Genomic DNA, 15749 nt, shown 5'->3' on the forward strand with positions numbered 1-15749 from the left:
TACTTCTGTGGTGTGGTGACCTGCACCACTCCAAGGTATTCTCTACCTGCTCTGGAGGTTTCCTGGGGGTCCCGGCTCCCCAACACCCTTGACCTGCCTGAAAGCAGACTCTCCGGAGGGCCCCAAACCCAAAATCTAAAATGGCAGTGGGAATGCACTAGCCGTTAAAGGGCATCATCCATTTTTAATCAGAAAGATCACAAGAAAGATGGTAAGTGAATCCCAGTCGCAAGTCAATTTAAATAACATTCCTGGGGAAATTCAATCACTTAAAACTGAGACACCTACGCTTGTAAGAGCCCCCGCCCAGTCTGGCAAGGAAGAGCGCGACGACTGAATTAATCAAGATCAAGGGGCTCCCCAGTTGAGGGCGGAGTGTTAACCCTTTCAGTTCTGGAGAGAGACAAGGCAGAGGAGTAAAAGCACAGGCAGACAAGACCAAGATGCCTAGGACTGCCCTGTGCAGGGCGCCTCTGCCATTTGGAGCCACTCCGGACTCCTCACGCTTGGCCTGGGTGGCTGGGCTAAGATCAGAAGCTCCGGAGGCTGCTCAGGCGGCAAGAAACAGCCTCCTCCCGCAGCCTTGGCGCGCCTCGGGCTCCTCCTCCCGCCCAAGCGTGGCCAAGTGAGGACTGCTCTGGCCTCAGGAAGCTGAGGAGCTGGAGGCAGCGCGCGCGGAACCCGAACGGAGCTCCAGTGAGGGACTCCCGGACTCGCGAACAAACGGATCCCTTAGCCTCCGGTCCCGGACATTAGCAGAGGCCTGAGTGGGCCATGTGGGGACCCGGGGTCACCGCTGAAGGCCTGTCGGTGGCGCCAGCGCCGCCTTCTCTGCTGCCCCTGCTGCTGCTACTGGCGCTGGCGCTGGTGGCGCCCTCGCGGGGCGGCGGGGGCTGCGCGGAGCTGGCGTGTGGTGAGCGGGAGCGCTGCTGCGACTCGGCCAACGCCACGGCGGTGCGCTGCTGCAAGCTGCCGCTTCACGCCTTCCTGGACAATGTAGGCTGGTTTGTCCGCAAGCTCTCAGGGTTGCTCATCCTGCTTGTGCTCTTCGCCATCGGCTACTTCCTGCAGCGCATCATTTGCCCCAGCCCACGCAGGTATCCGCGTGGCCAGGCACGACCTGGGCAGGCAAGACCGGGGCCCCCAGGGAGTGTCGGGCCACCGGGGAACACAGGACCACCAGACGACGACGACGACGACTCGCCCACTCTGCTGCGCGACGAGGCAGCCACCGGCTCACAGGACTCGCTGCTAGACAGTGGCTGCAGCGGCCGTGGCCGGGGAGGCGGCGGCCGTTTGGCCCCCTCCTGCACCTCCGAGCACGAGCTGCGTGTTGTTTCTCCGGTCTTCCTGCAGCTCCCCAGTTACGAAGAGGTCAAATACCTGCCCACGTATGAAGAGTCCATGCGCCTGCAGCAGCTCAGCCCAGGAGAAGTGGTGTTGCCGGTGTCTGTGCTCGGCCGCCCACGAGGCGGCGGAGCCGGGGACCCAGCCTGCGGCGCCGGCCGCTTCCCGCTCATCTGAGCGCCCAGGTTCTCTCCAGGACCCTGCGGACTTTGTGAGACAGGGGGCTGCGAGTAGCCACGAGGGCTGGTGTGCCCGCGGCCATCACTAACTGCCTCTCACCCTGCCTAAGAACTCCAGCCTAACTCTCTGTCGCCCAGCAACTGGGTTGGGGTCATCCCTCTCTCTTATGCTCCCCCCGGACCTTAAGTTTCCCTGTGTTTCCTTCGGTTCAAGGAAACATTGGCGGGGCGGAAGCAGCCAAGGACCACCCAACGCAACTTCAACTTCAAAGGTCGTCCCCGCCCTCTGCCTTGCCTCCTCTTGTGTTCACTCTTAAGTGCCTGCTTCCCTAATCAAAGAGAACACGTGAGCCTTTTGCCCTTCGGAAGAAGGGCGGTTTTCTTTAAGGTCGAAGAGAAAGGGGCACATTTTCACTCCTTTCGCTCCTGCCTGGACATTTCACTATCTCCCAGGATGGGCAGAGGGCTAGAAGTCATTGGCGACAAGCACGACCAGTGACTGCTTCGCGCTGGCCTGGGAGTATGATGAAATCCCTTTCTTGAGAAGGACCCAAAAAACCCTTCAGTGTCTTCCTGGACAAGCAAATAGTTGCAGCTGATGGCTCACAATTAGGTGGGGAGGTACCTATGATATATGGTTGTTTCATTCGTTGCTGTACCTACTCAAGATACAACTACTTTTATTAAGACTGTGTTCCTAATATGGTACAGTTGGACTTTTGATTTTTCAATAACTGAGAAGGTATATTTTCCTTTTATTTTTATATTTTTGCCATGTATTTAACAGGAGGGCATTTCAACAAAGACAATAATTGTCTTAATCATTTTTTTAGGCTATTATTAGTCAAGAAATTGCCCACATTCTGTCTTTATTGTTTAACAAATGTTGGACGTTATTTCATTAAGAGTGAAAAAGAGAGAGAGATGGTCAAATGAGGAAACATGTAACATAAAAATATGAAGGATATCTTATTTTCACTATTTGAGAATATATTTTATTTTTAGTACTGTGGCATAATATATAACTTTTTATAATAACTGTGTGTACAACATGTAGTCTAGGTCTTTAAGTATATCATTCATTACATAGTTACGTGTAAAAATAATTGATGCATAAATGCCATACCATAAAGCATGATGTCATACACTTTTTTTTTCAATTTTTTTTTATTTGGGGAACCACCACAACGTGATACAAAAACAAAAGATCCTGAGACTTGTAATTTTTGTTTAAAGCCATAATTGTATGGTAATGTGCTTCAGATGGATTTAGCCAACTATCTTAAGGGGGAAAGAGTGTCATATTTATTCTACCATTCTGTGACATGTCTTTTAAGAAAAGGTAACAGTTTAATGTGTTGTGTATAATGTACATATGCATATTATGTACAGTATATACATCAAATACTATATAACAGTTTGTAATTAGCAATGAAAGGAAAACAAATAAAAAGGTTTCTTTGGAGAAGGGTGAACATTACATCAAGAAAGATTATCCATATGGATCTAGAATATTGTTCTCATGATTGAAGAAGTTGGACAATTCTGAGAAATCTTAAAATATTCGACTTACATTAGAATAAAAATGATTTGACTACTGTAAAGTTTAAAAGCTGGTTTAAATAATCTGAAAGTTCTGGGAAATTTTTAAATGTCTGAATTGTAATAGAATGGTTTACTTTAAACTTCTAAAAATGAACGACCCTATCATTAAATTAAAAATAATTTGAAGTGTATTAAAACAGAAAAACATTAAAATCTTTGTGCAAAGTTCATCAGATGTGTGACTATATGTAATGTATTAAAATATAAAATATGTACCTATGTCATTTAAAAGCAATTTTAAGCTGTCAGTTGGCAAAAACATCAGGAGTTGGTACTATATCAGTTGAGAATAGTACAAGATTTAGTATAATCACACCATATGGTTATATTAAATAATCACATACATTAATTTTACTCAAATATGGTAAATTTTGTTACATGTGGCTATCAATACCAGTACCCCCAAACAACCTGGAAAGTTCCCATATTCTCTCAAATGATTTATTCTTTGAGGGTACACTGTTTCAGACATTTCCTAAAATTCACTTGTGTCTAAAACATTAACCTAAATATCCAAGCGCAAATATATAAAGCATAGCCTATATGTTATTACCAACATTTAAAGAAATTTATAATTCTAGGTAAAATGTACTTCAATATGAGTCAAGTATGTTTTCCTTTCTCTTCCTTAAATCCAGAATGTCTATAAAGTGGTAATTCCACTTTATATCAATCAGACAATGAGGTTCTATGGAATAGATTTTTACTTATTCAACCCCACAAACTTATTCACATCCATTCAGTAGAAAGGAATTTGATTCTACTGTGTTTTTTTTTCTTGTAATTCATTGATTTACCAAGTATAAACTTGTTAAATAATTTCGTGAAAAAAATCTTAACAATATTTTTATTAGTACTAAGTGAGCATGTCTCAGAGTAATATACATACACATATAACAGGCCATATTAACACACATCAAACCTCTGTGTTTGTTATGCTGAAATACCTGAATAGAAACATTTTAAAACATTAAAGGCAGCATCTGGGTATTTGGTTTTACAAATTTTACCTGGAAGTTATTTATTATATGGTCAGAATCTATTATATATAATTGCATGTGCTTGTTAATATAGAAAGTGATCATTCTGTTACTTGATAAAAATTCATGTTGAGATATGGATTCTACCTATATTTAATATTCTATATATAGTTAAGAATATATGTTTTGCAACTATATATAGAAAAACATTAATTTATTGTCTTAAATAAATGGAATTAATATGGAAAATAAGTTTAATTTTAAGGGCATATATATCTTAACCAAACCTACATGGAAATGACATGTTCTCCAGTACTTTCCTCTTGATTTTCACTTATCAAAGTAATTCAAATATAAAAACATTGTTGAGTACATTTAATTTTCACTGACTTTTCATAAGTAGGAAAATAATCTTGAATGGAAGAAAACATGATTGGTTTTATAAATTTATCTACTATAAATGTGTGTGTGAGTGTGTGTGTGTCTTTGTGTCTATGTGTGTAATCATCAGTTGCTTAAAAGCTATTTGCTATGGGTGTTCAATCTCATAACCAAGGAGAAAATATCATCTTGAAATAGAATAAGTTTTAAGAGGCCTCTAATTGTCACATTCTGCAAATATGAGTGTGTTTCAACCACAGAAACTGGCATTGGCAATTATTCCAAGGGATATGATGTGTACTATATAAGTAAAACATTCAATTGTAAAAGCTAAAGGGAATATTAAGGAAATGGTCTTACTTAACCATTTAGGAGGCAATATGCTAAGTATCTTAATGTTGTACTTTTATGTATATAGTTTCTCTCAAGTGGAATTCATAAAGGAAATGATTTAAAGCTGAAACTGATATATTATAAACACAAATAGAAGATTCAGATTTATACAGTATTCTGCATTGACTTTTATAAAAATTCATGAATTATAAATAATTTGTATTTTTCAGGTTGAGAGTAACAATGATATCATATTGAGTTTTCTTTTGAGCAACAAGCTTTGACCATCTCTCCCAAAGTTGTCAGAAACCATTCAGTAGCAGAATATTTGGCAAGTTTATATCTGATTTCACAATGATACAATTTATTTTTTCATTCTCCTTATCTATTGATGAAAAAACTAACAACCAATAGAGTAAGGGAAGGTATTTTTATTAACTGAAGAATGAGCTAGCAATCAGCTAATTACAAAAAAGCAAAAACATCCTTTCTTCCATGTGGTTGATACCAGAAAAGTTACTATTCCTTTTTGAAATATTTGCCTATAAAAAAATTAAAAATATCAAATTACAGGACCATGCCTATAAATCTTGTGAGATTATCAGCAGCTCACAAGACTGAGGCAGGAGTATGGCAAGTTCAAAGCCAGCCTCAGAAAATTAGGAAGGCCCTAAGCAATTTAGCAAAACCCTGTCTCTAAATAAAAAATAAAAAGGACTGGGGATGTGGCTCAGGGGTTAAGCACCCTTGGGTTCAATCTATGGTACCAAAATAATTAATTAATTAATTAACTAGCTAATCAAATGTCAGATAAAATCAATACTTTCTTTAAACTTAAATATTGAATCTAGTTTTATTTATTTTATTTACATAATTCATTTTTAACTTAATGGAAAAATTATAGGGAGGATATTTATGCTTTTCATCAAACTATATCATTTTTCTTCTTCAACTTCTTTGCTAAGTATCTATGTTATTTTGATTTCTTGCAATTCTTATATTCTTTATGTGTTGTTCTTATCCTGCTTTGGATTTTCAGTAGTTTTTCCTCAAAAACACATCTCTTAGAACTTTATGTTACTCCCTGCTCTGATTCAATATCATTTTGGTTATGCTTCACTCTTTGCACAGAACTTCTCTTTTGGTAAATCAGTATTTTCCAGAGTGTTTCCTTTGTTTTCCATTTGCATCTGACTTCTGGAGATTTTTCATTTTGAGGCAGGTAGGTTTCTCTTGCATTCATTAAAGGACTGTAAACACTTTTTATTTGTTTTTAACCTATAGAATTTTCCCTGTAGCTCTGGGAAAAGGATAGAATATTTACATCCCTCTAATGAAGATTTTTTCCATATCTGAAACATAATAAAATCTACATTTATTGATTACTACATCTTCATTGTTCTGCTTCCTCACCTAGATTTTCATGAAGATATTGTCAACACTTTTCCCCAAGCTTCCCTAAAAGATGTTTTTCTAATATGTTAGGGCACAGAATTAAATCCTTGCATTCTAATAATAACAGGGACCTTATTTTGGCTTCCAAACCTTAGGCACATTATTTCTTTATGGACTGCTGTATCTTTCTGGTCAATTTTTCTCACAGTCATCTTTGTGGTTTCCTCTTTGTGTGTCATTTTATCTGAGTAATGGTCATCTGCTGTCTCCCCATCCTTTTTCACAAATACCCTATTTGTTCTACTAGATAAATGATAATATCATTCTAACTTTACAGAAGAGACTTTAAGACTCTAGACCTCAAAGGTAACTGATTTCCAATGGATTGCTGTGTCTTTTAACTGCCTATGAATGTTCTGCAAGGCCTCCTCGTCACTGTCCTCTGCATACTTTATCTCTGTTTTACTGGGTCGTCTAGAAAGCTAGAACTTTACATTACTTTTGTTTCTGCTTTCAGATAATCTTGAAGTTATAATAATGCCTTAAGTCCCATTATATAAGAGTTTTATTTGAAGAATTGTCAATTTTTATTTTCTTAACACCAAAAAAAAAGTAGCCTCTGTTGGCTACATTTGTTTCCAGAACCTTCCAGATTTACTCCTGTTTTATTTCATTTGGTATGAATTTTATCTTCTTTATTGGCCAAAGATGTTACCAGATCAAACTTAATTTTGATTATTTTTCTTTTTAAAAAAATGTGTTCTTTTTAGACAGTAGAGTGTATTTTGACATACATACATGGAGTATTACTTATTCTAGGATCCCATTCTTATGGTTGTACATGATGTGGAGTTTCACATGAATTAGGAAAGATTCATTCTACTGTCTTTACTCTTCCTATACCTCCTCCCTTCCCATCATTCCCCTCTGTCTAATCAATTGAACTTCTATTCTCCCCACCCCACTTATTGTATGTTAGTATTCACATATCAGAGAGAACATTCGCGGCCTTTGGTTTTTATGGGACTGGCTTATTTATCTTAGCATGTTAGTCTCTAGATCTATCCATTTACTGGTAAAAGCCATTCTTTTTTATGACTAATATTTCATTGTGTATATATACCATTTCTTTATCCATTCATCTGTTGGTTCCATAGCTTAACTATTGTGAATTGAGCTGCTATAAACATTGATGTGGCTGTGTCACTATAGTATGCTGATTTTAACTCCTTTGAGCATATACCAAGGAGTGGGATAACTGAGTTAAATGGTGGTTCCATTTCAAAACTTTTTTGTTGTTGTTGTTTTTTGAGGAGTGGGTATTGGGGATTGAACTCAGGAGCACTCAACCACTGAGCCACATCCCCAGCCCTACTTTGTATTTTAAATAGAGACAGAGTCTCACTGAGTTGCTTAATGTCTCACAATTGCTAAGGCTGGCTTTGAACTCCCAATTCTCCTGTTTCAGCCTCCTGAGCTGCTGGGATTACAAGTGTTCACCCGGCTCCATTCCAAGTTTTTTGAGGAATTTCCATACTGCTATCCATAGTGGATGCACCAATTTGCAGTCCCACCAGAAATGTATGAGTGAGCCTTTTTCCCCACATCTTCACTAACATTTAATGTTGCTTGTATTCTTGATAATTGCCATTCTGACTGGAGATGGAATCTCAAGTGTAGTTTTAATTTGCAGTTTTCTAATTGCTAGAGATGTTGAACATTTTGTCACATATTTGTTGTCCATTCATATTTCTTCTGTGAAGTGCCTATTTAGTTCCTTTGCCCGTTTCTTGATTGGGTTATCTGGGGTTTTTTTGTTTATTTGTTTGTTTGTTGTTTTGTTTTTTCTTTCTTTTTCTTTTCTTTATTTCCTTCTTTTTTTTTTGGTGTTAAATTTTTTTAGTTCTTTGTATATCCTTGAGATTAATGCTCCACTTGAGATGCAGATGGCAAAGATGTTCTCCCATTCTGTAGGCTCTCTGTTCACATTATTGTTTCTTTTGCTGTGAAGCATCTTTTAATTTTGATACCATCCCATTTATTGATTCTTGGTTTTACTTCTTGTGCTTTGGAATCTTCTTGAGGAAGTCAGTTACTAAGCTGACATGGTGGTGAAGATTTAGTCCTACATTTTCTTCTAGTACGTGCAGATTCTCTGGTCTAATGCCTAGGTCCTTGGTCCATGTTGAGTTTTGTGTGGAGTGAGAGACAGATTAAATTCTACTACATACTACTACATATGGATTTACAGTTTTCCCAGCAACGTTTGTTGAAGAGGTTATATTTTCTCCAATGTATGCTTATGGTGCCTTTGTCTAGAATGAGATAACTGTATTTATGTGAGTTTGTCTCTGTGACTTCTATATTTTGTACTATTGGTCTATGTGTCTGTTTTGGTGCCAATCCTATGCCATTTTTGTTACTATAGCTTTGTAGTGTAGCTTAAGGTCTGGTATTGTGATGCCCCCTGCTTCACTCTTCTTGCTAAGGATTGCTTCGGCTATTGTGGTTCTTTTATTTTCCCAAATGAATTTAATGATTGCTTTTTTTTATTTCTATGAAAGATGTCATTATAATGTTAATAGGAATTGCATTAAATCTATATAACACTTTGGTAGTATGGCCATTTTGACAATATTAATTCTGCCTATCTAAAAACATCTTCTAAGGTCTTCTTTAGTTTTCTGTAGTTTTCATTGTAGAGGTCTTTTACCTCTTGTTAGGTTGATTCCCAATTTTTTTTTTGAGGCTATTATAAATGGGATACTTTTCCTAATTTCTCTTTAAGAGGATTCATCATTGATATACAGAAATGCATTTGACTTAGGGGTATTGATTTTATACCCTGCTACTTTGCTGAATTCATATATGAGTTCTAGAAGTTTTCTGGTGGAACTTTTAATTTTGATTATCTTTAGACAGTATCTTTCATTTATTTAAGTTTTTGATACAAACTTTTCATTGGTTTGTCATCCTTCTCAATGTGCACAGTCCTGGTTGAACTAGCCAAACTATCAGATTTCTGCCAATTTTACCTCTCCCTCTCATGTTACACTCCTTGTCTTATTTTATACCTTCATCTTCCAAATTTCTCTCATAAAACCTCTTCATATGAGATGGATATTACTACCCTAAGTACATGTAAGAAGACACAAATGGTGTGACTCTACTTTGTGTACTACCATAGATATGAAAAATTGTGTAATATGAATTGTAATGCATTCTGCTGTCATACATAACAAATTAGAATAAAAAATAATAAAGCTCTTCACAATATTCTTTTCATCTTTATTTTGGTCTGTTTTGTTTGATAGAAGCAACTGAGACTCTTTTAGTTTTTTTAAAATCAGTTTTGTATTTGTGTCTGAGCCATAGGGACATTTTCTGATTCAGATTTCATGAAAATTAAGCTCATGTTTTTTTTTTATATATTCCTGTCTGTACATTGTCTGTTCAACTAGACAAATGATTCTTAATATTTTTTTAATTTAGAGAAAGAGAGAGAATTTTTAATATTTATTTTAGTTTTCAGTGGACACAACATCATTATTTTTATGTGGTGCTTAGAATGGAACCCAGCGCCCTGCACATGCCAGGCAAGTGTGCTACCACTTGAGCTACATCCCAAGCCCCAAATGATTCTTGAAAATCATTTTTTTGTTTTTGTTTATTTGGGTTTTTGTTTTTTAGGGAAGATCTTGGTCTTTTACATTATCTTGTATGTTCTTTGACCATATGTCTCTAGTCAAGAGACATTAGTTTTGGATTCATATTCCCAAGAAATGTAGGAGGGGTTTTCTTGACTGAGATCTCCTGTTCCATCTTTATTTTTGTTTGTTAAATCAAAAATTTCTTCAAATCCACTATAGTCTATTTCCAAACATTGTTTTTATTTGGATTCTGCCATAAGTGTTTGCCTTCCAAGAACTCTTCAACTGCATGTTTCTTTTTTCTTGATTGTTTCAGTAAATTTCTGATAATTCTTGCTTGGCTCAAAATTTTCTTTTGATAATTTTTAAAAATTGTCTAAGGTTTTCCACATTTTGGGGGATGCTGAATCTTGTACAATTAAACTTATACTGAGATAGAATACAAGATCACTATGTTGTAATTTTTTTCTAGTGTTGGCTTTCTTGTGTACTGGTTTTCATGTCTCTTGTTTTGGGCAATTAGTTTTCTTGTAATTACTATATCTGGATCTGTATTAAGGGTTTCCCATGAGAAAGGTTGTAGAATTTGGAGTTTCTAATAAGCATTGAATATGCTCTCTAGATCTTCTACTGGATATACTTTAGGCATTTTCATAGGTCTCTTGTCTGCTGGAGAAATTCCAACTTTGGAGTTGTGCTGATTCATCTCTCACTTTGGAGTTGTCATGAGGGTTCTTGATGCCTGTCAAGCCTTCTCCATAGTTATCCTTTCCTTTAGTTTTTTTCTGTTAGTGGTTGTCAGGCTGGTTCAATCTTTTTCAAAGAAGTTTCTTGATTATTGTCAAACATTCAGTTGACTCATTTCTTTCTGAGAGCTGTCCTGAGTTTCTTGTTGATTGTCTTATTTTTTGGCTGCACAATTTGCTGTGGAGTTTTCATTAGGCTTTTGGTTCTTATTGGGTCTTTCATGGATTCTGTCTTTTATTTAGGCATCCTGAACAGTCTCTTGATACCTGTGAGGTTTCTGTCTTTTCCACATTTCCATTTGAGAGATAAGATGTTACTTTTAAACTATTTTAAATGGCTGTATTGCTTGTTTTGGTATTTTTTATAAGCTCTCTGATGCCCACTGGATCTTCCTGACTGTATTGTCCTCAGTGATCCTGTAATCTCCTGAGAATTATTTGATTTTCTACCAGTTCTGATTTATTCTTTGGAATGTTCCTAGTCCTTGTGTAGATATCATTACCATGTATTTGTTCCCCTTACTCTTCTGATGTTTGTGAGAACTCTCTGATAGCTCCAGGTCTTCCATGGGTTCTTATTTTACTTGAGGTGTTCTCAGAATCCTCCTGATGCTTATCAGACTTTCTATTGGTTCTGGATTCTGTTCTGAAGGTTACTGTTTTTTCCTGTGGACATTCTCACCATAAAATTGTTCCTTTGGTTTTTTTTTTTTTTTTTTTTTTTTTTGTATTTGTGGGAGCTTTCTGATACCTGCCAGGTCTTCTATGGTTTCTGGTTTTATTTTTGGTATGCTTAGTTTTTTCATGAGGATGCTTAAGAGTTTTGCTGTCTCAGCATGCAAATTTAACCTTGAAGACTATCTTATCATTAGAGTTGTGGTTGTATAATACCCCGTTAGTTATATATTTTTATTTTTTTCATGAACAAAATAAGGTAGCAATTACATATTTGCTGTATAAAGGAACTTGTCTGGCAAAGTATAAGACTCCAAATTGTGTTTTGAGTGGTCCTAAGAATTTTGTGGGCATTGAAACCATTTAATTGTTCCTCTGGGTTTTTTGGTGACTGCAGGAGCTCTATGATACTGTCAGATTTTCTATGGCTTCTACTTTTCCCTCAGTGTTTTCGGGGAATGTTAGAATTTCTATAGGTTCCAGACTATACTTTGGAGTGCGATTAATTTTTGTACACACCTAATTTTATTTCAGTAAATATCTGTGATCTATTTTATTTGTAATGAATTGTTTCTTTTTTTATTGGTATATTCATCACCTTAAAACAAATCATTTATTTAAGAGTTTTCAGAATAGCTAGCTGTTTTGAAACACACAACCAACTGTTATCAATTATAGTACCCTACTGTGCTACAGAACATTAGAAGTTATTTTTCTTATCCACAGCACTTCTGTACCTGTTAACCCCGCCCCCCTCACCTGTCCAGTCTCAATAAACCACTATTCTATTCTCAGGTAGATCCTTCTTAAAGGGTGAACAAAACAAAACAACAATGAAACCATAAAACTTCCCATGAGACCATAGTATCTGTATCATGTATATTGCAGTGTTATCGAAATATACAAACATAAAGCCAGATGTAACTTTCTCAACATTTAGAGACCCATGAATCCCAAATAAAATAAAGCAATAGTTTAAGTATAAAGAAAAGAAAGAAAAACTCAATAACAAACTATTTAATGTGATGGATGATGACGTGTGGTCAAAGTTAGATCATGGCTCTCAATGCCACTGTGGGCTGACTGTGGCTCAGCTGCTTTTATAGAGCTCCTGTCACTTTTATACAGGCCTGTCACTGCATGTGCTTGAGGATGTCCTCATCCTCCATCACATTTTTTTTTATTTTTTTTATTGTTGGTCGTTCAAAACATTACATAGTTCTTAATATATCATATTTCACAGTTTGATTCAAGTGGGTTATGAACTCCCATTTTTACCCCGTATACAGATTGCTGAATCACATCAGTTACACTTCCATTGATTTACATAATGCCATTCTAATGTCTGATGTATTCTGCTGTCTATCCTATACTCTACTATCCCCCCTCCCCTCCCCTCCCCTCCCCTCCCCTCTTCTCTCTCTATCCCCTCTACTGTAAATCATTTCTTCCACTTGTATTATTCTTCTCTTAACCCTCATTTCCTCTTATATGTAATTTTGTATAACCCTGAGGATCACCTTCCATTTCCATGCAATTTCCCTTCTCTCTCCCTTTCCCTCCCACCTCTCATCCCTGTTTAATGTTAATCTTCTTCTCAAGCTCTTCGTCCCTACCCTGTCCTCAGTTACTCCCCTTATAACAAAGAAGTCATTTGGCATTTGTTTTTTAAGGATTGGCTAGCTTCACTTAGGATAATCTGCTCTAATGCCATCCATTTCCCTCCAAATTCTATGATTTTGTCATTTTTTAATGCAGAGTAATACTCCATTGTGTATAAATGCCACATTTTTTTTTATCCATTCATCTATTGAAGGGCATCTAGGTTGGTTCCACAATCTTGCTATTGTGAATTATGCTGCTATGAACATCAATGTAGCAGTGTCCCTGTAGCATGCTCTTATTAGGTCTTTAGGGAATAGACCGAGAAGGGGAATAGCTGGGTCAAATGGTGGTTCCATTCCCAGCTTTCCAAGATATTTGTAATGAATTGTTTCATTAGTGAATTTCCAAGATTCACAGTGTTTGAATTCTGGCAATTGACTTTGATAAACTAAATATCATTATTTCTAGCTTGCTTCAATTTAACATTTTGTAGAAATTTACATTTTTTAAACTTTCTTCCAAAAATTAAAATATAGGCATATAATGACTTTAGATATAAGCTTGGTACATGCTATAGGGTTGATACTTTTCATTTCTATCATGATGACTATAACAATAACTATAATTTTCTAAAAGTTTCTATATGCAAAGCACTGTACTAGGCATTTTCCATATATTATTTCTTTAAAACTTCAAAACAGTAGTAATTGAGGATTATTATCCACCTTTTATAGATAAGAGAGGCTCAAAGAACTTGAATAGTGTGCCCAAGCTCACAAGATAAGTAGAAGACCAAGGAAACTGATCCAGCCTGTCTTAACCACCAAATGTTTCAACATGCAATTAATTTAACCTTTCAGACTACCTTATCAGACCTGAAGTTACAGTTGTATCCCACTAGTATCCCTTTAATTTTTTTATGAACAAAATAAGGTAGCTATTACTTATTATTCACTATTTAAAGGAACTAATATGAAAATAAAATAGAATTTTGGTTGGCAATCTATAATGATTTCCCAATTATTTATAGGATGGAGACATGTTAAATAGATAAAATCCATTGGTGTTTTCTACAAAGGAAGCAATTTTTCAAAATGTCAAAATAATATAGTACAGAACCTCCAACATGGGTGCTTTTCCCAATACCCAAACAGGTTTTAATCTGGAGATTTTATTCTAGTTTCTATGTAGATGACTAACTTGCAAATTATTCCCAATAAATATTATTTCTCTCAAATAAGCTTTTAAAAAGTCATTTTGTTGCTTTTTTAATTTAGAAAATTATATTTCAATAGAAATTATAGAAAATTCAGGTTTTTTTTTAAAGAGAGAGTGAGAGAGGAAAGAGAGAGAGAATTTTTAATATTTATTTTTTAGTTCTCGGCGGACACAACATCTTTGTTGGTATGTGGTGCTGAGGATCGAACCCGGGCCGCACGCATGCCAGGCGAGTGCGCTACCGCTTGAGCCACATCCCCAGCCCCAGAAAATTCAGTTTTAAAATAAATTCTTTTTGTCTTACTACACTGACTTACTCCAGCGAATGTATATAAACTTCCTGTCCTTTTTCTTTAAATTTTCTTTTTTTTAAAAGATGATGTTTGTAATTTTTTTTAAAGATGATGTTTGTAATCTTTTTTTTTAAAGAGAGAGAGAATTTTTTAATATTTATTTTTTAGTTTTCGGTGGACACAACATCTTTGTATGTGGTGCTGAGGACTGAACCCGGGCCGCACGCATCCCAGGCGAGCGCGCTACCACTTGAGCCACATCACCATACCTTTCTTTAAATTTTCAATTACTTAATAAAAAATGCATACTCCTTAAAAAAAGAGGAAGGAATCATTGCAACAAAGACCCCTCTAATACCTTTATCCTAACCACTCTTTTTAACTCAAGATCTAACCATGACATGGTGAGTATCCTTCCAGAATTTTCTCTGTACATATTTTTCCATATAGATGTACCAAAAGTAAGTTCTCTACCAATGAGCTACATTCCCAACCCTTTTTTAAAATTTAATTTTGAGATGTTTCTCATTAAATTTCCCAGGTTGGCTTTGAACTTGCAATCCTCCTGCCTCAGACTCCCAAGTCTCTGAGATTACAGGCATAAACCATGACACCTAATTTTAAAGGGTCTGGTTTTGTTTTTATCAAAGTCCTACATGTACACATTTGAATAAAGGATTCTATATGATTTGTTGTGAAAAACAGTGGTATTTTGATCCCTTCTCCTCAATGCCCTCCTCCCTAGAAGCAGTTACTTTTGTATCTTTTAGCTGTTTTTTTTTTGATATGACGTCCATGTCTCTATGTAATATGTTTATTATTTCCTGATTGGGGGGCCATTATCTATTTTTCTTCCACTATAATGAAGACTTTTCTGCTCCATATATACACTCCTATTTTTACCCTAATTCTTCAACAACAAATCCATAATCTCATATCCATAATTTATAATCCAAAATGTTTTTTCATAACTGACCCAGCCTGAACTCATTTGAGAGCAAACTCTGAAGAGAAGCAATTATAATCTTGACCCAGAATAGCTAAAACAATCATTGAAGCAGGTGGCATCACTATACCAGACCTTAAACTATTCTACAGAGCAACAGTAACAAAACAGCATGGTATTGGCACCAAAACCGACTGGTAGACTAATGGTATAGAATAGAGGACACAGAGACTAACCCATAAAACTGCAATTATCTTATATTAGACAAAGGTGCCAAAAACATGCATTGGAAAAAGAGAGCCTCTTCAACAAATGGTGCTGGGAAAACTGTAAATCCATATGCAACAAAATGAGATTAAATCCCTATCTCTCACCATGCTCAAAACTCAACTCAAA

At 36.5% G+C, this 15749-nt stretch overlaps 1 protein-coding gene across 1 annotated transcript; it reads left to right on the forward strand.

The window, feature by feature from the left end:
• The first annotated feature begins 361 nt into the window (after positions 1–361).
• On the forward strand, positions 362–3301 carry C3H3orf80 (chromosome 3 C3orf80 homolog). Its single transcript, XM_005338287.5, has one exon. The coding sequence runs from the start codon at positions 775–777 to the stop codon at positions 1522–1524; it is 750 nt and encodes a 249-aa protein (XP_005338344.1). The 5' UTR covers positions 362–774; the 3' UTR covers positions 1525–3301.
• The last annotated feature ends 12448 nt before the right edge of the window (positions 3302–15749 follow it).

The sequence above is a fragment of the Ictidomys tridecemlineatus genome, chromosome 3 (assembly GCF_052094955.1).
Source record: "Ictidomys tridecemlineatus isolate mIctTri1 chromosome 3, mIctTri1.hap1, whole genome shotgun sequence".
Classification (NCBI taxonomy): Eukaryota; Metazoa; Chordata; class Mammalia; order Rodentia; family Sciuridae; genus Ictidomys; species Ictidomys tridecemlineatus.